The 19369-nt window shown below is 42.4% G+C and overlaps 1 protein-coding gene across 6 annotated transcripts in view; it reads left to right on the top strand.

Annotated features, from left to right (window-relative positions):
• The window catches only part of foxp1b (forkhead box P1b), a 310010-nt gene extending 291086 nt beyond the window's left edge, over positions 1 to 18924 (top strand). For 5 of the 6 annotated variants that reach the window (XM_037534964.1, XM_037534962.1, XM_017691912.2 and 2 more), the window contains 9 exons: positions 793 to 880; positions 2233 to 2316; positions 6012 to 6201; positions 7110 to 7186; positions 7911 to 8012; positions 9586 to 9707; positions 10683 to 10752; positions 11052 to 11218; positions 14181 to 14325. In XM_037534964.1, coding sequence (XP_037390861.1) covers positions 793 to 880; positions 2233 to 2316; positions 6012 to 6201; positions 7110 to 7186; positions 7911 to 8012; positions 9586 to 9707; positions 10683 to 10752; positions 11052 to 11218; positions 14181 to 14325 — 1045 coding nt within the window. Of the gene's footprint in view, positions 1 to 792; positions 881 to 2232; positions 2317 to 6011; positions 6202 to 7109; positions 7187 to 7910; positions 8013 to 9585; positions 9708 to 10682; positions 10753 to 11051; positions 11219 to 14180 lie in introns of all 6 variants that reach the window. The other variant, XM_037534963.1, reaches the window with a different exon arrangement.
• Positions 18925 to 19369: the final 445 nt, after the last annotated feature.

Raw genomic sequence — 19369 nt, 5'->3', positions numbered from 1 at the left:
ATCAGTTCAAACATCCTGCTCGGCTTATGATTAAATGATTAATGAAATGCCCCTGCATAAGCATTTTTCGAACTCGTAATTCATGCAGAGCCTGATAAAAATCCTCCAATCATATTTCCTTCACTGCCGAAAACCTTATCTCCTCCATTTTATATAAATCACCACAAAAAGAAGGAAAGAGAAAGACTTGCTTGGGCCAGCTACTTATTTAGATTAGTTATAAACGTGGTGGGGTGGGGTGGGGTGGGGTGGGCAGAGGGTGGGGGAGAGAGGGAGAAGATCTTGGCGACATAAAATAATCATGCATAATTATATTCATAATTCAAGTTTATGACAGATTCCATCTCTCTTCTCCTTGTTGTCCTTTGGCTTTTTCTCCTGGCTTCATTTAGGTCCTCTTCATCTCAATGACATAATTAACTGGAAAAGCCACTGAAAAATCAGAAGAATCCATTTACGTTTTGAAAGGGGAAGAAATGGGGTGCGGGAGTAAACGCCAGCCTGATGCACAATGCTTATTTTTTAAATTATTATAAGTACCTTACTCGTATGTTTATTGTAAATATATCTCTTGTTGAAGAAAGTCATGTTCTTGGATGTGGACATGTCTTCATGTATCCATGCGTTCCTCTGAGGCCCTTTTCACTTTTTTCAACGTGGAGAAAATAAACGGTGGCCCTGCGTAACAGGCAGATAATGTAATTCAATATTTTACCATGAAAGTTTTACCAAATGTTTAATAGAGGGCTGTAAAATGTGGTGCTAAAATGAAGTCTGTCTCTCTTTTTCTAGACATCTGAATAACGAGCACGCGTTGGACGACAGGAGTACAGCCCAGTGCCGGGTACAGATGCAAGTAGTTCAGCAGCTGGAACTGCAGGTAACATCTCGTCTCTCCCGTCATCCCTCATTTCGTTCCTTCTTTTCCAGGCTCTTCTTCAGTCCATCTTTCCCCCTCATCCCACCCATCATGTCTCTTACTCTCTGACCAGTGGCTTAGAGGTTGGGGGGTGGGGTGGGGGGGGTGGGGCAGGGGGAATAAAAATGAAATTATTTTGTACATTTGTGAGTAACTAGTCATTAAAAATGTGTTATGTATGCATGACAGCCAGCCAAAGATATATGGAGAGCCTGGGGCCTTAGTCCAGAAGATAATTACATTTTGAATTTTACTGGGTTTTAAAGTCATTTACGACTTTTAACTATTTGGCACCACAATAAAACATTCAGCGAGACACTGAGAGAGCGACGGCAGCGGGCGTTCTCCGCGTCGCTCCGCATATCGAGCGCCGAAAGTTGTTAATAATGCTCCATTTTATGGAAAAAACACACTTTTCATGCATTTCGTAAGTAAAATACTTTTTGATTAATACATGCAATGAGTGGTTTTTTCGCACTAACAGTCGTAATGGCATCTAATGTATATGCATAAGGATATTAGTTATGCATGCATTCGGGGGAGAGAAGGTGATGTTTCCACAGTGACGTTCCATTAGAGCAGATTAGCAGGAACGAGCGAAAGCTACAGCCCTCGAAAATCTTAAGAGCAGTTTAGTGTTCCACACCTAGCACATCCTGCATCTCTGGCAACAACCCCCCCCACCCAACCCCCAACCCCCAACCCCTGGTTTCACGCATCAATGTGACTATAAAGGGAACAATCGCTTGATTCATCTGTATATTAATCTACTGTATGCGTCTGTGTATCTAACAATGCAGCCCGTTCAAACGGCTCAGCAGTACAAACAAAATTAGGCTTTTATGTGTGGGTTTGGCACACAGGAGAAGTTGAAACCTTGAAGGGGGTGTGTGTGGGGGGGGGGGGTTCAGTGTGTTTAGAGGGTGTGCCACAGATAGCTTTAGCTGTGTAAGTTTCAGACAGAGAGAGGGAGGGAGGTTCAGAGTTAGGAGGTTAGCAGACTCATCCCCACCCTGTACAAATCTCCATAACATGAACTGAAAGGCGGTGAAAGAGGATGAAGCTTGGCTGGAGAAGCCCTTCTGGGTGAGGAGTCTCTGATTACGAAGGCTTCTGAGGTCAGGTTCAAGGGCGGCCTGTAAAGCCGCAGCATCAAACCTTCAACCTCCCGCAAGAAGCTGCTTGCTTGTTGTTTGATGGTGCAGCGGTGAACTGCTGCAGTTAAAATAGACTGGTTTTGTAGGATCTGGTCTGCAGCATCACTCATTTGTTCATCTCTTGTCATTTTTTTTTTCTTCTATTGTTCTTTAAAGTTAGCGAAAGACAAAGAACGCCTGCAAGCTATGATGACTCACCTACACGTCAAGTCCACGGAGCCCAAACCCACCCCACAGCCAGTGAGTAGCACTACTGTCATCACTTTCTCTCGTTCCTCCACGGCTCTGTTGGCACCACTGTGATGTGTCTTGCTGGTGCAGTAGAGCTGCGTGGTGTTTTGTTTTTTTTTTTTTTTTTGGAGGTAAAAGGCGTGGCAAAAAATAGCCCAGCCATAATCGCTGAAATTAGACTTTGCTGTGAAGCAACACAGAGGCCTGTACGCTGTAAGAAAACCACAAAGCGAGCAAAAATGTATTAGAGTGCTGAATTTAGTGCTGCATGACTCTGATACTATTGAATACCACAATATTTCCCAAATATATAAACCTTATCATACTGTGATCCTGTTAAATTTCTTTAATAAGGACACCGAAATGCTTCCTTGAGGCTTGTTCTCTGTGCTAAAATGCCAAACCTGGCACAGCTTGTTTTGATTAGACCTCGTTTGACTAGACAAAAGCTACACTTTTAGAAAAAAGACCTTTATTATTATTATTATTATTATTATTATTGATGATATTTTTAAATATTGATGTATTAATCTTATTTCTTAATGAAAACCGCAGTCAGAAAGAGTGCTATTTTCAGTTTTAATTATATCCTACATTATTCACAGTTGTCTTAAGTTATAAATGGATAAAACTGCAGAGCTAGTCGACTGGCAGCCTGGCACACTGCGTTCAGCACTCAGGCCTAAAGCCATAAAGATGGCTAGGCTGGTCTTCTGGGCCAAAAAAAAAAAAAAAGAGACCCATTTGCAATACTGGCCAGAAAAAAAAGATTATTTAAAGCGAATATAAAATAAATAAATAAATAAATAAATAAATAAATAAATAAATAAATAAATTAACTGCTTGGCATGGATATAATGCTGATTATATATCAAATATATTGTTTAAAATACTGCTGAAACTTAAAAGCGATATCACGATACGTCTCTATCCGTTTATACGGGTATAGTCGATGCGTCACCCAGCGCAAGCTGTGGCTTTTTGTAATATCATCAATTACCTTCATAGCCAATCCTACTCAATACTAGTGTGATTCAGTGAATATAAGAACTCTTCGCTGGATAAAAGTGTAAAAAGACTAAAAGTAAAAGTAAAAATGGCCCCTTCTTTTCCTCTGTGGTTCTCTAATCATTTATTTACAGCTTCTTATATTGACAAGCAGCAGGGCTGAAAAGTTAAAACGCGGTGTCTGGACACAGCGCTGGACAATGGCCTGCCTGCTAAAGCCTTTGTCTCACAAACACATACAAGCATAGACACCCACACAACCAAAGATTGTGTGGATTAGCGTGTGCCCAGACACAGTGACATGGGACCTTTGTGTAGAAAGTGAAAGCATTGTTAGATCACTACCCCGTTCCTCAGGGGATGGAGGACCTACGTGTGGGGAAGCAGGGTGAAGCGACACAGTTGGGGGCTGCTGTACTACTCGGCTGCCTTTTTATCCAGGTGGTTAGAGAAGATACAGGCAGACTTTTCATTTATGTTGACTTTTTTTGCCCAGTAATAAGACTAGACATGCCATGCGGGGGACAGTAGATTCATTTTGAACATGTATTGTTTGTTTTGTTCATTCGTTTTTCAAAACGTATTCGTTTGCCCAGTTGTACACATTAAAAAATTAGATGTTTTTTTTTTTGTGCAGTCGCGTTTATTATTCTGGCACATTAATCCCGTTCCAAATAGTAACTTCTTATTTATCAGCGATTCATGGATTTTAAGGGAAGCATCACCTCAGGCTAAGCCTGTTTATCTGTGTGTGTCTGTGTGTTTACCATTGAGAGTGTCACTAAGCATTCTTGTCAGAAATCTGACCTTTTCACTGTCCATAATTAAGGCCAGCCTTTTTTTCTCCGTCTTCTTTTTTTCTTTTTTGTTTATTTCTTTAGCAGCTTGGAGAGTCAAAGCCAGTATAATTAGATCACAAATTACCATTTAATTAATTTCTGTGTGAAGTCTCATTTTTTTGCGGGCATGCTGGAAAGCGCCCAAATGGTAAAGGAAACAAAGAGGAGGCCATTACGCGGCTGTCTGGTCTATTGTGGGGGCTACTCGCCATTTATGATGGAGGAATATGGATGAAACAAAGCTGGCTGATCCACAGCGTGAGTGCGTGAGCTGTGCGGGCATATCTGCTCTTGGAGGTGATGTTTTTCAGCTACATTAAAACACTCATGTGCACGCAAGTTAATCATACATATGACTGTCATTATTATATATAGAACGGTTAAATAAATATGGCTCAAGTGATTATTTTAAAGCCCTTCGTTTGTCAGTAGATATCCATGTAAATCAAAAAATATCCTGTAATTTACACGACAAAGGATTTTGCGCACCTCTTCCAGATATAACGAGAGCAGAAAATGAAAAGGGCTGTAGGGAAACCCATTAACTGCTTTTTTTTCCCCCCAAAATATGCATGGTGACAATGCCGTGTCAAGGATGAATCATTCGTTAGCAACAGCCCTCCGCGTTTCTTTATTATATACCTGTCCATCAAACGGGGCATCAGGATGGTAATGAGTGTTAATAGGCTATGTGGTAATTGTGCAGGCCGCTCTGTATCTGTGTGCTGATGCTGGGGGAGGGGATGGGGGGGGGGGGGCACATGTTAAACACTGTCTGTTAGATTTCACCTGCCTTGCCCCCCGTCTACACTGTCAGCAGTGCCATTATCGTGCAAAATTAGACATCTGATACCTCCGAAGCAATTGACAGCCTTGACATTTCATTAATTTGTTAGCACAATCCGTGAACAGTTGCGGCCCGTCGGCCAAAAATCCGCCTTCTCGCGGCCTCTCGCGCGGTTCCTGTTCTTCCCTCTCCCCCTCCCTCCCTCGCCACAGACCTCACAGAAATCGTGTTTAATTTGGAAACATGGCCTCCTTTGGCAAATTAGCAATTAGAACAATTTGGTGAGGGAAATATGTATTTGTGTCATTAGCTGCTGCACACACACACTCTCACAAATTAATAGTAAGAGCACCGGGTCAGGCTTGAATTTTCCACTCCAGTAGAAAAGCAGCATCAAAAACCCAGCACAGCTGCTGGGAGATGCACTGCACCACTTAGAGCTCAATGCTTAATTAGTTTACCTTATAGCCATTATTACTAATAACCCTCCTCCCCATCCTTTTGTTTCCACTTGATAAAGGAGGGAAGAACCCTCTTTCTCCAGAATGTTCTGCACTCATCTTTTGCCAGCCCGGTCCTGCTGAGGAGGGTCACTTAGATGTGGCATTTAATCATGGTATCACCTCCATAAGTAGCCACTAATTAGGGTCCTTCTAATACAGTTGCAGCCTATAATTAGTCTGGTTTGGCCTCTCTGTCTCTGGCTTATTAGGGCCTCTCAGGGGTGGGAAACAAACGCTGTCAGCCGACCAAGACGGCTTCTGCCTACATTACTGGCCAAAGCTCAAGCAGCAGAGGTAGAGATGCCAGTAAATCAAACAAAAGGGACAACAGGGAAGAGGCTTCTGCGTCGCTCCTGTACACATAAAAGGTGGAGAGAGTCCACGCAGAGCACCCCATGTTTATGAACATCTGTAAACCGGTGCTCCACCCACACTCCTCGGCGCTCCTGAGGTGGATTCAAGGGCATGTTCGCAATTAGCGGCAGCGCGCTGGTGTGCATCATTCCACACAGCCAACCAGTGATTAACACTCCAATCCTGTCTCTTTCTTTGCTCTGTTCCTTTCAGCTCAACCTGGTTTCCAAGTCCGTGCCTGAGGCCTCGCCGCCCCTCAGCCTGCCCCAGACGCCCACCACACCCACGGCCCCACTCACGCCCCTCTCCCAAGCCCACTCGGTCATCACACCCACCAGCTTACACACCGTGGGGCCCATCCGCAGACGTTACTCTGACAAGTACAACATGCCCATATCCCCAGGTAGCCCTTTCTCAGAGACGGATCTGAGATTTTGTTGCTCACAGGGTTTCTGGGCTACAGGCGCAAACCTTTGATACGCTCTAAAACGGCACTAATTTTTCAAATTTTCTGCAGAATTCAATTGTTGAGATTTATTTACAAAACATTCTGACCAGAACCAAAGGCTGAGATGTCCACAATGCAGTGTAGCCATTTTATTAGTTATCCAGAACATGTTTTCTGTTCGTTTACATATTTATAAAAATGGTAAAACTGCCGTAAATCTGAAAAGTTTTCTTTGGGTATTATTTTGTCTTACGACACCCTGCGTATACTTCTAAATCCACTTCTAAAAACAGTGTCTTAACAGTCTTCGTGTAATAGCTTTCTGTGAGGGAGCTTTCAGAGGCTTTAAATGCTTTGAAAGCATAATTCCTATCACCACCGCTGTGAACAATTCTGACCTGGTACTTTTCTTTAGAAGCGTGCACATCAAATTCACGTCAAATGACTGTGAAAGACTTTGCTTACATTTTAACAATTTAGTTATGCAGAAATTATGAAATCAGTGGAATTAACTTTTAAAATCTGATAATGTTTAAAAGACTTTAGCGTAAAAAACACTTTTCTTTTAATGTAAGTCAATGAAACCAGACCCCCCCCCCCCCCCCAAGTCATTTTGGGTCATTTGTTCTGGTCCATTCATCATGAAGTTTACACACAATGTAAAGGGCAACAGACATATTATGTCAGAAACTGTAAAACGACAAAAATAGAGATTTTGTTTCAAAGCAATTATATATATATATATATATATATATATATATATATATATATACACACACACACAAAAATACATATATTTAATATACTTATAAGTAGTATAATGATTTGCATTGTTGTAATTTTAAGAATGTTGTTTGTTATAGATATTGTTCAAAACAAGGAGTTCTACATGAATGCAGATGTACGTCCTCCGTTCACATATGCATCGTTAATACGGCAGGTAAGAACCTCGTTCCCTGTGTATTTATCCCTCCATGGCTTTAACGCATCCTCACCGCATTCCACAGAAATATTCAGTATGCACGCATACCACTTTTTTTTTTTTTTACCTTTTTACTTTTTTTCCTCCGAACCTACCCAGTTAAATTTCAAATACAATTTAGCCCTGTAACACATGATTAACCATCTGCAAATGGGCGCAAGGGTCCTCGCCAGTCAGGGAGCAGGGTGTGGGAGAAAGGGGAAAAAACTCATATATAACAATTGCTTTTGATGAAGCATTACAGCCAATGTGATTATTATGAAATTCATTTCACACAACAGCGGGGCTGCAGCGTCTTTAAGATGCCCAGTCAATTATCGGGAGCCAGCCCGCTAATCTGCCATCGCACAAGCATTAATCTGGGCTTGGGGATAATTGCCGTGCTGTAATCTGGCCCCAACGAAATAGTTTTCGCTTGTTCTGGTCGCTTAGCGGAAAAGGATGTATTCAAATCGCAGCATTTGAATAAGGCCGCGCAAAAAGCGTTCGGTAAACAAAGTAGCTGGTAGCTGGGAGCGGATCAGCACAGGCCTGTTTTACATGCTCCATTAAGGGGAATGTGGCCTGAACACACAACCCCCATCTCCCTTTGTTTAAGCTAGGGTTTGAAACGGAAGTGGAAAATGAATTGTTGCTTATCAGCACTTGTGTGGATGTGTGTTTGTGTGTGCGTTTTTTCCAGGCAATACTCGAGTCACCGGAAAAGCAGCTAACACTAAACGAGATATACAACTGGTTCACGCGAATGTTTGCGTATTTCAGGCGGAATGCAGCTACGTGGAAGGTAATTTCATATTTCCATTTCTTATTTCCTGCTCTCCCCTTTCTGGCCTGATTTAATGTACATTAATGAGGACTTCATTCCATTCTAATTGCATACAACACTGCGTAAGTTCAAGTCAGTGAGTCTTCTGAAAACGTGCTGACGTGAAGACGTGGCAAAAAATCAATCAGATTCACTTTTACAGCTTGACTTTGATCCAGCTCCATCCTGAAGAGCTGGAGTCCAGCACAGATTCATAATTTCCTTGCTTCCACACATTTACTGTACCTGGTAATTAACTGAATAGCCCATTAGAATCAACCGTGTTGAGAAGAGAGATCACCAGACCCTGCAGGGCAACAGTCTGCACCTCTGCATTATGGAGGTGCCAGTAGGACCACCAGCAGGATTTAGGGATCATAGAACTTCTGCTGGACCACACACACAGAAATAAATGGAACAAAACCAGATGGAGATAAAGAAATAGAACGTGAAATTAAGACCGAAAGGGAGTAAAAATATAAGAGAGTGAGTGAGAGAGAGAGAGAGAGACAGGCCCCTTAACTCTCTGCTTCAGTAGTCACTGACAGCTCTTCCACAGGGGCGCATTGTAGTAATAAACACCGACTCCCACACCGACACAGAGAAAAGGTCACGTGCGGCACACGTGTGGAAAATCTCATTTAATACAAAGATATTGAAAGCCTAATAGGACCAAGCCTTAGATTATCTGGAATCTTCCATTGTGTTTCAGTCTCTCTACCAAAACAGAGAACACATTTCATGACTGCGTTTTTCCCCCCGTTCAAATTATCATGAAAAAATAGCATTTTTCCAAATATAATTTAACTTAATGATCCTTAGAAGGAGCTGGAAAAGGGGCCCTCTCGTACGAGTTTATTTTAAAAAGTACTTTTACGTTTACTCTGGACTCTTTTCAGTGGCTTTGAGGGAAATCTGGTCATTTGAGTCGGATGTTTTCCTCTCGCCAGCATTTTTTTTGTGTAATATTTGCATTGAGCTCAAGCGTTCGAGTTTCCGCTTTGCATCGAGGCAGGAAATGATGAACTATCTCCTACTTCTACCACAAGCAAATGATAAAGCACTGTGCTGACAAGCCTGCCACGCACAGCCATTTGTCAATGAGTGCTTTATTTACTAAATATTGCTTGCGTACAGTACGAATGGACCTGATGAAAAGGTAAATTATGAACACGCAAACAGTGAAGCATGTTATAATTGTGCAGTTTCCCCTTATTGTTCAGCTTCGGGGGCTGAAGGCGCAGCTAAGAGTGACGGGCCAAAAAGCCGTGTTTATTTGACTGTTTGTGCAGACTGGAATTTTGTTTGCAGTCTAAGGTGGACCATTACAATCGGCCCCCTAATCACTGGTCCCTTTGTACTTTTAATGTTTGGAGGAAGAAGGTAGAAGAAGCCATCTGTCTAATCTGACTGCACTGGGAGTAAATCCAGTGAAAACATGAAATAAAAGAAAATGCCATTGTTGAAACCCATGTTATAGAGTGCGCCTGTATGTTTGACTCATTTCTCTTTGCACTGATAGACCTTTTCTCTTCTCTTACACCAACTGCAGAACGCAGTCCGGCATAACCTTAGTCTTCACAAGTGTTTTGTGCGAGTAGAAAACGTTAAAGGGGCGGTATGGACCGTCGACGAGCTAGAATTCCAAAAGAGAAGGCCTCAAAAGATCAGCGGGTAGGTTCCTCCCACCCCCACCCCACCACCCCAACCCCCCCCCCTCCCGCATAACCTGGCTGGCCATTCCTGTCTCTCTGCTGTTGACCAATGGGATGCGATTCCATGTCATCATCTTGTGTACTGTGCTGCCCCGCTGACAACCTTTGCTAGTTTTGGTGTGCGTCTCTACCCGGCTATTGCTGCTTGCTGGGTCCCACAGTGGCTTGTGCTTGGTCATGCATTCCCTGTCTCTCTCTCTCACATGACCATTTGTGTGTCTGTCTGTCTGTCTGTCTGTCTCTGTGTCTGTCTGGTCATTGCATCTGCCCTGGCTGCTTCCTTCCCTTCCCACCTCACTCGGTGCTCCTTCATTTCCCAGGGTGCTGTGCGCACCAATCTCTCCCTACATAAGTGCTTTGTAAGAGTCGAGGATGACTTTGGGTCCTTTTGGACCGTAGACGACGAAGAGTTTAAAAGGGGCCGTCACGTACAGCGAGGTCGCCCGCGGAAGCATGTCCTCGACGACAACTTTGACGAGCTACTCGTACAGTAAGCACCGCCCCTGCCCCGCCCCCTCCAACTACATCCTTGCATGCTTTGCTTGTGTGTGCTCATCTTGTGTGTAGCTGCTGTTCATATGCCCCATTAATAACACTGCCTTTTTCTATGCTATGTGAAATGATTCTTCAGAGTTAATCTGTGATGCACAAATCTGCTGAGATTAGAGTCTGGCAATGCATTTGTACATATTGATTTTGTATACCTTTTATTGGACATTAGATTGCTATCTATATATGAGTCTTGAGTAGCCATCAGTCCTTACACAGTTGAAAGTACTACTCTGTGTTTCCTTCATATATTGGAAACTCTCCTAAACTCTCCTGAGAGTTGTAGATGAGAGTGTAGCTCTGCCAAAGTGAATGACTGCTTCCTTTTCTCTTGGGGCTTTTAGACTGAACTGTTTGTGTTCTGTGTATGTGGTCATTTCTACAGAAGTCCAGCTCTAGTGAAAAATATTCAGACCAATCTGGGATATGGTCCTGCCCTCTCAGCTGCCTTCCAGGTAATACAAAAAGCATTTGTCTAGACGCTTTAAACTTGTATGAGTGCAGACATTCAATGATTTCCTGGACTATGGTTAAAAAAAAAAAAAAGCATAAAGGAAAAAACTACCAAGAAGGAAAGAAAACTAGTCAGGACTAGTTAGTGCCTTTTTCCATAATCCCATAATTGCCTTACTACTTTTCATTATTCTCAGCAAATTATAAGCATTAGTTACCAGCTGTGAGATGCAGATCACTGTACGGACGTTTTCCTCCTCCTCCTGACTCCTAAATTCTAATTCTGCACATCTCTTTTCAGGCTTCAATGGCAGAAAACAACATACCTCTATACACTACTGCTTCCATCGGAAGCCCCACTCTTAACTCGCTTGCCAACGCTATCCGAGAGGAGATGAATGGGGCCATGGACCACGGCAACAGCAACGGTAGTGACAGCAGTCCCGGACGCTCCCCCCTGCCAGCTATGTGAGTGTTTTACACCCTCAGCTCTCGCACAGTATTTGTGTAGGCATGCATTTATTTAAGTATGTAAAGGTTTTGAAGTTAAGGTGCCTCAAAATGGTGAAGTTTTCATGCAGAGAAAATTCCGCTCGACACCCACTATATAAAATAACACGGACACGTTCAGGACATAAAGGAAGGTCAAATCGCAAGCTGTTGTACTCTGCTCGAGACCCAGTGCTGACTTCTTCAAAAGGAAACTCCACCTTTTGGAAAGTCCTTAGTCTGGGGCGGATCATAAAGAAAATAGCCTCTCTCTCTCCCTCCCTCCCTCCCTCCCTCTGTTATTTCAAGCGCTGAGTTTATAAATTCCCTTTTAGCAGAGGTCAATAATGTGCACTGTACTGTGCTGTGTTACTTCGTAATTATTGCCTCCATTTCGTTTAAATATTTACAAAAGTCGTGAATAGAAGATGACAGAGCAGCCCTTTTTCTGCACCCGTACGAGACTAACAACACGTCCGAAAAGCCTCTAAGCAGTTGAGAGAAAAACAATGAGAAAAGGAGGGAAGCTCCGGAACGTGCCAAGATTTCCATGTAGCTAAGCTGTGGTTAGTCTGAAGACCGCATCTCCCTATACACTTGCTGTATAGGAGTGACTGCTGAAAGTTGTTTGATGCCTAAAAAAATATGGCGCAGACGGCACAGGCTCCAGATGTCGGTGGACAGATCGCTGATTTGTTGCCTGGCGAGATTTATTGGCGTTTGTGTAAAATATCTGGGAGAGGGAGGGGAATTTCAGCACGGAAAGCTGAAAAAAATGAGCACTGCAGTAATGAACTTGTGGAGTTGTGGGGGGGAGAAAAGTGCTTGTGCTAATCATTGGGAATATCGCTGCAGGCATGGCTGCATAGCAGGATAGGTGGAAAAAAAAAAAACAGGATGGTATGTTAGCCTAGAGGCTGCCTGCCTTTTAGCCTCTATATCACTTTTTTACCCTCTCTGGGCACATTCACCAACTTAACCGATAAACAAAAAGTATTCCTAAATGGGGACTCGGGCCCGAAGTGTGAAAAGATTCATTCGGTTCACCGCATCTCTTTTTTAATGTTGATTACATACCAATTCCATTCAGGTCCTAGTGAAATATTTGGCAGTTTAATGTTAAAATGTTTTACATTACCTTTAAAGATGCAAGTGAAATATGACCTGTCCCATCTTTGGATATAACACTTCACACATATTAACTGTATGATCACTTAAGTGCATAATGAACTGGATCACTGGAAGGCACAGAAAAGACGCTGTTGTCGGAACAAAACCTTTTCCGGTTTTCCTCATTACTGGGAAATGTGTCTGTTGCCTGTAAATTTCATGACTTGGAAAGACGTCTGGTTCCATTGACTTACATTAAACAAGTCAAGTTACCATTTTGGAGATGCAAGGTTTTGCTCCAACAGCAAAGTGCTAAGCACTCAAGCCGCTTACTTAGATAAGTGTCCATCACACCGGTCCGGTCCGGTCCGGGGCTTTTTGCATTAGAGATGATAAGGGCAATTCATTTTCTCCCCCTATGTAGATGCTCTGCAATCACTGGCTTCAGCCTTAATTACAAGCACAGGGAATGCCAAAGCAGCGTGTGGTTCACTAGCATAATAATAACAATTTCATGTTTGCCCTGCAGCTAGAGATTGAGAACCGGAGGCAATGGGACTCGTGGAGTTACTTTGATCTGAAACCGATAGAACGGGAAGAGTTTGCTCCGTTTTTATTATTCACTCCCAAATATGGTGTTTCATTAGCATAGCTGTCTCCTTACTGACTCTGGCTGCACAAAGCTTGTATGAGAAGAACTTTTTTCCCCCCACTCCCAGACTGATTGGAAAAAGAAAGGAAAAAAAAAAACAACAGTTTGTCACTAATTAACATTTGCCAAATGTGCGGTACCAAAGGCACGTAGTTTACAGTGCATTCGCAACACTGATTAACTCTGAGATTCTCCTACAGCTACTTCTAATATTTCTTCTCTTCCACCCCCCCCACCCGTTATTCTCCTCCACTCCAGTCAGGGCTCGCGTTCTAGCTCGCTGTCCCCGCAGTGTTTCTATAATGAGAAATTTGGCAGATCTCATCTCTGTGGAGAATCCCTTGCCCAGACTGTGGGCCGGGGGGTTCATGTTTTTCCTTGTTTACAACTGACAGCGTTATTATTCTCGTAAGGGCTCTGTTTCTTATCACCCTGCGTTTGTGTCGAGCCTGCTCGTCATCCTCCCCACCGAACGCCCCCTCCACCCCGACTCCCCCATTTTCTCTCTTGCCTCCCTGCCAGCGCTTTTCTTCCTCCCTTATTGACACTTTGGTGAGGAGCCGCATTCATTTTGTGCGCATTTAAAGCGTGCGTGGCTCTGTCTGCTCGCCGTGTTGTTGTGGGCTTTTTTTTGCCAGCTTGAAGTTGATTAATGACGGAACCTCGCGCGGGGTCGTCCTCCGGGGACCCGCCTCGCAGGTTGTGCATGTTAACGAGCGGGAAGAGGAACACACAGCGCGCTGATCCAACGCCACCGGGTGCCTGACAGACGGCCCTCTCTCTCTCTCTCTCTCTCTCTCTCTCTCTCTCCCCATTCTCTCCCTTTCCTGCGACTCGTATTCGCCCGCCCGCTCGTCGGAGTCCATTCTCTCCTCTCCACGTCACACGTTGTTAATCTCCCTCATTTATCAATTCCAAGTGAATACCCCTGTTGTTGGGCAGTTGCGGAAAATAAAGCGCCCAGGTTTCCACTGGTGCTGGGAAAGCTGAAGTTATCAGGAACACCAGTGTGCCACCCCTGTTAGTGTTTCATTATAAGGACAGTCATTTGTTCCTCTATTCAGTCCCCTCACCTGCCACTGCACAACGTCAGTGCGTCTTTTAAAGATGAGAACGAAGGCTTAGCGGAGAAAAATAATAATAACCATGGCCTGTTGCCTGTGTTCCTTCCATCTGTAGGCATCACATTAGCGTTAAAGAAGAACCACTGGACCCAGAAGAGCATGAAGGCCCTCTGTCCCTCGTGACGACAGCCAATCACAGTCCAGACTTCGACCACCACAGAGATTACGAGGACGACCACGGGAACGAGGACATGCTGTAAGGCCTCTTTCCCTCGGGTCTTCCCAGGAGGGGCCAAACTTAAACTGAAATCATCATCAAGACCACTCCAGGCCTAGCAAGCCCAAGGCTGGATTTCCCAGTCCTTTTTGTTGACAGCTATAAAATAAAATAAAAAAAAAAAAAGTTCTGATTTACTCTTAGTGCCATTAAACATGAGATAAACATGATATGAGAAAAAAAAAAAGAATCTATTCCATTTGGGAGTATTTTTGATTTGTTTCTACTTTTTGGGTTTAAAGACAAGACCAAGTGCATAATTTCTACTCGCGTTCGATAAGGAGCCATTTGGTACTTGGGGACTACATCTTCACATTGCCTGGCCTGGTGAGACCAGAGTGGACACCAATGTGAAAATGATTGCAGAGAAAGACTGCCCGACTGCCCTCTGAGTCTGCGCAACACTGATTACAAAACTACAGAGGAGCACACACTCAGATTATCAGCCCCCAAATGGACATGTCCTTCACCCAGAGCGTGTGTGCAAAGGTGTATGTGAATTTAGTTAAATGTCACTGCCTTCACGTCATCTTAGGTTTGCTTCCGTCACCGCTGGGAGATATTCAGTAAGTCTGGTGGTTTGAGGGCGAATAATAAAAAACTTTGTGTCCCCTCTGTTGTTCTATGCTGTTATTTGCTATATTATTATTTTTTTTTTGTTGGTTTTTGTTTTTCTGAAACTGATCAGACCTCATGCCCATTGTTGTGGAGATTCTGTACGATCAGCACTTGATAATGAATGTGTATAGTTTCTTTCCGTGATGTTTAATTCCAATTTTCCTTTCCATTTTTTTTTCCCAAACAGAGGAACAGAATGTCACGTTTTACCATGTAGTATTTTTCTGTCATTTATTCCTCGTTTCAGATCGCCACCTCACCGTCTCAGACGTACACATACACACACAGACAGACACAAGCAGTTGAAGTCCATCTGCAAATGCACTACTCGTAATGAAGGCTCTCTTTCCACGCATCAATGAAGTTTAATTTTCACAAGGGAATGAATGACAGAGAAATCAACGCAGGTTACGACTTATCATTATAAAATTATACTTTCAAAAATCCCCCTTTTGTGGCGCCGTGTTAGCTGCAACCGAATCGCTGATCAAAAACGCTGGTGTGAAGGGGGGAAAAAAATTAAATGTCAGAATAGAGGAGGAAGCAGCAGCCAAGAGATAATAGTTAGACAAAAACTAATTGTGATTCCCAAACGAAACTGTCAGCATAGATTAAACTTTCATTTCTTTACTTTTTTTTTTTCCATTCCGTAATTTATGGACTGTCTGGCAATGCCAGAAGACTTTAAAGTGCATTCCCTGTTGTTTTAATGTCTCGTTTCCCCACATCACTAAGCAGCCCACTCCCTATGTTATTAGCAGTTATTATTAATTACACATGGGATATAAAGGTTAAAGGGATTACAAGCCAAGGCTGGCATTAGAGGCCTTGACCACTGAGCATTACAGCAATGGGGGCAGCCCACTCTAACCACATGCATCTAGCCGCATTACCTTGGAAGTCGGTATGAAGTTGGTTCCACACTCACATTAGTCAAACCCAGAAGAACCTAGAGGGGGGGCAGGACTGCAGTAAGCAGCTGCTCTGATTCCCAACTGCCTGCAGAAGTTAAAAAACGAGAAAAAAGAAAGAAAAAGAAACAGAACGAATGATAAGGCTCATCCAAATTTTGCGTATCTGATTTACGACTGCAACCACTTTGTTTTTATTTATTATTTCCTTTATTGTTATTGCTTTCATTTTTACTCTTTAAGTTGTTGATGTGTCCGTTATCAGTGACTACCAAAGATAAACTACGAGTTAAAAAAAGGATTTTCTGTTTTCCATGCAATAGAAAACAAGGCCAAATATCCTCTGCGTTCTCCTGCTGGATGCAAAAGAGTAGACGACACAGTTTTCACTGTGTCTTGCTTACGGTGAACGAATTCGCGAGCTGTTCGACTTTTACTGAAGTTTAAAGCCAAAGGGGTTGTTCGATGGGCAGCTGAAAGTCTTTGCCTTTGACCAAAATAGGAGAGGATAGGCAGAGACTGGGACAAACACATGACCATATCATAGAAATGATGTCGCTGGGCCAATGTAAAGTTAAAAAGGAGCATTCTACCAGGAAATGACGGCTGTAAAAGAAATTCACGGATGAATTTGTCTGGAAACTAGGTTCACTGTTGTCATGGTGTGACTAAAATGCAGGAAGGGGAAAAGGTTTGCATACCACAATGTGAAAGAGATATATATATATATATATACTTCAAACTGGACCACACAATGATGACATTTTATTTTATTTTATTTTTGGGTTGTCTTTTTTTTTTTTTTCCTCTGAAACGATTGTATGCCACTTACTATGTGAATCCAGTCAGATTTCCTTTTGTTCTTTGTTAACCATGGTAAACGCTTTATGATTGTGTTTTAGGTTCTGTCAACTTATTACTTTTTATATTAAAAAAACACTCCTGTCAACTAATAAGCTGGGTACAAGGTACTTTAATGGCAATTACTTTTTTTTTTTTTTCCTTTGTAAACTCAACCATGCATTTCCTATTAAGTATGAGTAAGTATGGCAATCTGTGGTTCATGAAATAATAAAAATAAATAAATAAATAAATAAAATAAATAACAACGAAAAAGTACATCCAGGCAGCTGTGGATCAGGCTTGGGCAGCCAGAGAGAAACTGTGAGAAAGATATGCATTCATCCAAAGCCTATCTCTTAGGAGTTAGCTTGACATTCTAGACGGGGGGGGGGGGGGACGAGCAGGTAGATAAGATCATTCTCCGCATGTGTAGCTCGACGTTACTAAAGTAAAGCAGCATGAGAAAACTGTTAGTACGCATACCTCAGTTCAAACCTATAGGGAATGATTAAACAAAGAGGAAAAAAAACAACATACCATTTCACTCGGTTGCACTTAGAGTCGTATGTCCTGCATGTTTAGTCTAAAACTGTAGCAAAGGATATTTTAAGAAAGAGTTAAGAAAAAAAAAAAAGATATAAAAATGCAAAAAATCGATTTGTTCACGCGTTCTTTTTTTTGTTTGTTTAGCAAACCAATCCAAACCTCAGGCCTTTTTTTAAAATCTAAAGAAAAGTTGCTCACTGTTTCTTTTTTTTTTTTCCTTCCTCCCCTTTTTTCCAAACATGGTATGCTGTTTTAGAGACTTCGCTTTTGTGGGCTTTTATTCCGGCAAGTTGTACATACATCACATTATAACCCTGTGTTCATTGTTTTTCTTTTCTTTGCTCTTTTCGAAGAACAAAATGTTTGTATTACCATGTTTGCTTTATCGCAACTGCTTTGTATTGACTATTAAAAAAAAAAAAAAAAAAAAAAGACACAAAGCAATGACAAACTGCTGTATGTATTGGAATAGCAAACTGTGCTGCAAATATATTTAACACCGTAATCCTTGCTTTTTACAAAAAAAAAAAAAAAGAAAAGAAAAGAAAGTCAGACATCTGTGAGAGGGGAGAGAGAGAGAGAGGGGTGGGAATGAGTTGGGGGATAATCCCAGATTTTTGGATTTTGAAAACTGTAAAATAGAAAACAGGCTTGTCTGTTATCATTGACCTCAGCATTTTGTACAGAGTCCCCCCCCCTCTTCTTTGTGTTAAGCTGTTTTTGATACTTCCTTCTTTAAGCAGCCCAGCCTCTGCCTTCTGCGGCTGTCTGGTCTAGATTATGAGCTCAGAGAAAGGGCAGACAGGTGTATTTCCTCAAAGGGAAATCTCTTGCATGACTCAAGACATACAGAGCTGTGGTAAAGTGGTTGGTAATATATCGTGGTGTATCTAATATTTTATATAAAACAGGAAAAAGACAAAAATATTGCAGTGCCAAGATATAAAGACTCTGTTACGTCGCTTTCTTTTTCATCTTGAGCCCATTCATGCAAGTTTAGGTGAAACGACAGATTTTGTTTTCCTGTTTTTAGTATTTTAAAAATGTTGGAATATATTTTTATCACCGTTATGTTCTTTCTAATTGTACAGCTAGGTAACCCAAGCACATTAAGTGAGTATGGTATTTTACATTGAGCACATTTAAAGGTTGAAGCACTGAACATCACAAACTGTTCTTTTCCTTTCCTTTGGCATCTTCTCATTGCGTTAAATATCAAAAGGTGCAAATGTCCCTCAACCTCTGTGTGCTTGATTAAGAACGCCTCCTCTCGCCCCACACTCAACCCCTTCGTAATAATTCTGCCCTGATTACGTAGACCACTCATCCCTATTGGTGATATTTCTCTGCTATGCTGTACAACCGCCCTCCTGGTCCCTTTCGCAAGATTAAAGGTACAGTTTGTGGAAATGGCAAAGTGTTTTCATGGCCCACCAGACCACTTGATCACTGTCAAGGCTGTAAACCTGTACAGTAATGCAAGGTCCTCCCTTTTATGTCTTTTCTCTTCTGTTAAAGAACGAATTATTCTCATCACCCGCTTCATCAGTCTGTAATCCCTCCTTCACTCCCTTGTCTGTTTTCCACAGACTATTATGTTAAAGTCGGTCTCGGCGACTGACTGGAGCGTTCGATAAAAATGCAATAAAAATGCTGGTTGTTCATGTTGTTTCTGGGAACTGTCATTTTCACCATCTCAAATTATTCTGCCTGAATGAGGCTTAAGAGCAGAGATGAAATAATATACAGATAGTTGGGTCCCCCCCCCCCCCTCCCCCCCTCCCCCCATTACCTGACTTCACATCTACATCCAGGTGAGATAGACATCTCAACAGAGCCAGACTGCACTTATCAGTTTTTAATAAAGGGAATCTGTGTTTCTGAGTCCGAGGCCCACGTCGGCTCTGTTTGTCATCTGAACGTTTTGTACATCTGCAACCGCTGCCGCCGTCTCTGCATGCACATTAAATCCTCCCGTAATTAAAGAGACAGTTAAGCTGTCCCTGCCCACCAGCAATTTAGGTAACTGCATTTGATCAGCTATAAATTGTTGCTGCATTAAAATTCCAGAAAAAGTAAGCGATGCAGCTTCCTTGATGGAGATGAACG

This window comes from Pygocentrus nattereri, chromosome 26 (genome assembly GCF_015220715.1).
Source record: "Pygocentrus nattereri isolate fPygNat1 chromosome 26, fPygNat1.pri, whole genome shotgun sequence".
Lineage (NCBI taxonomy): Eukaryota > Metazoa > Chordata > Actinopteri > Characiformes > Serrasalmidae > Pygocentrus > Pygocentrus nattereri.
Note: the sequence above shows the minus strand (reverse complement) of the source record. Positions and strands in the feature narration are given on the sequence as shown.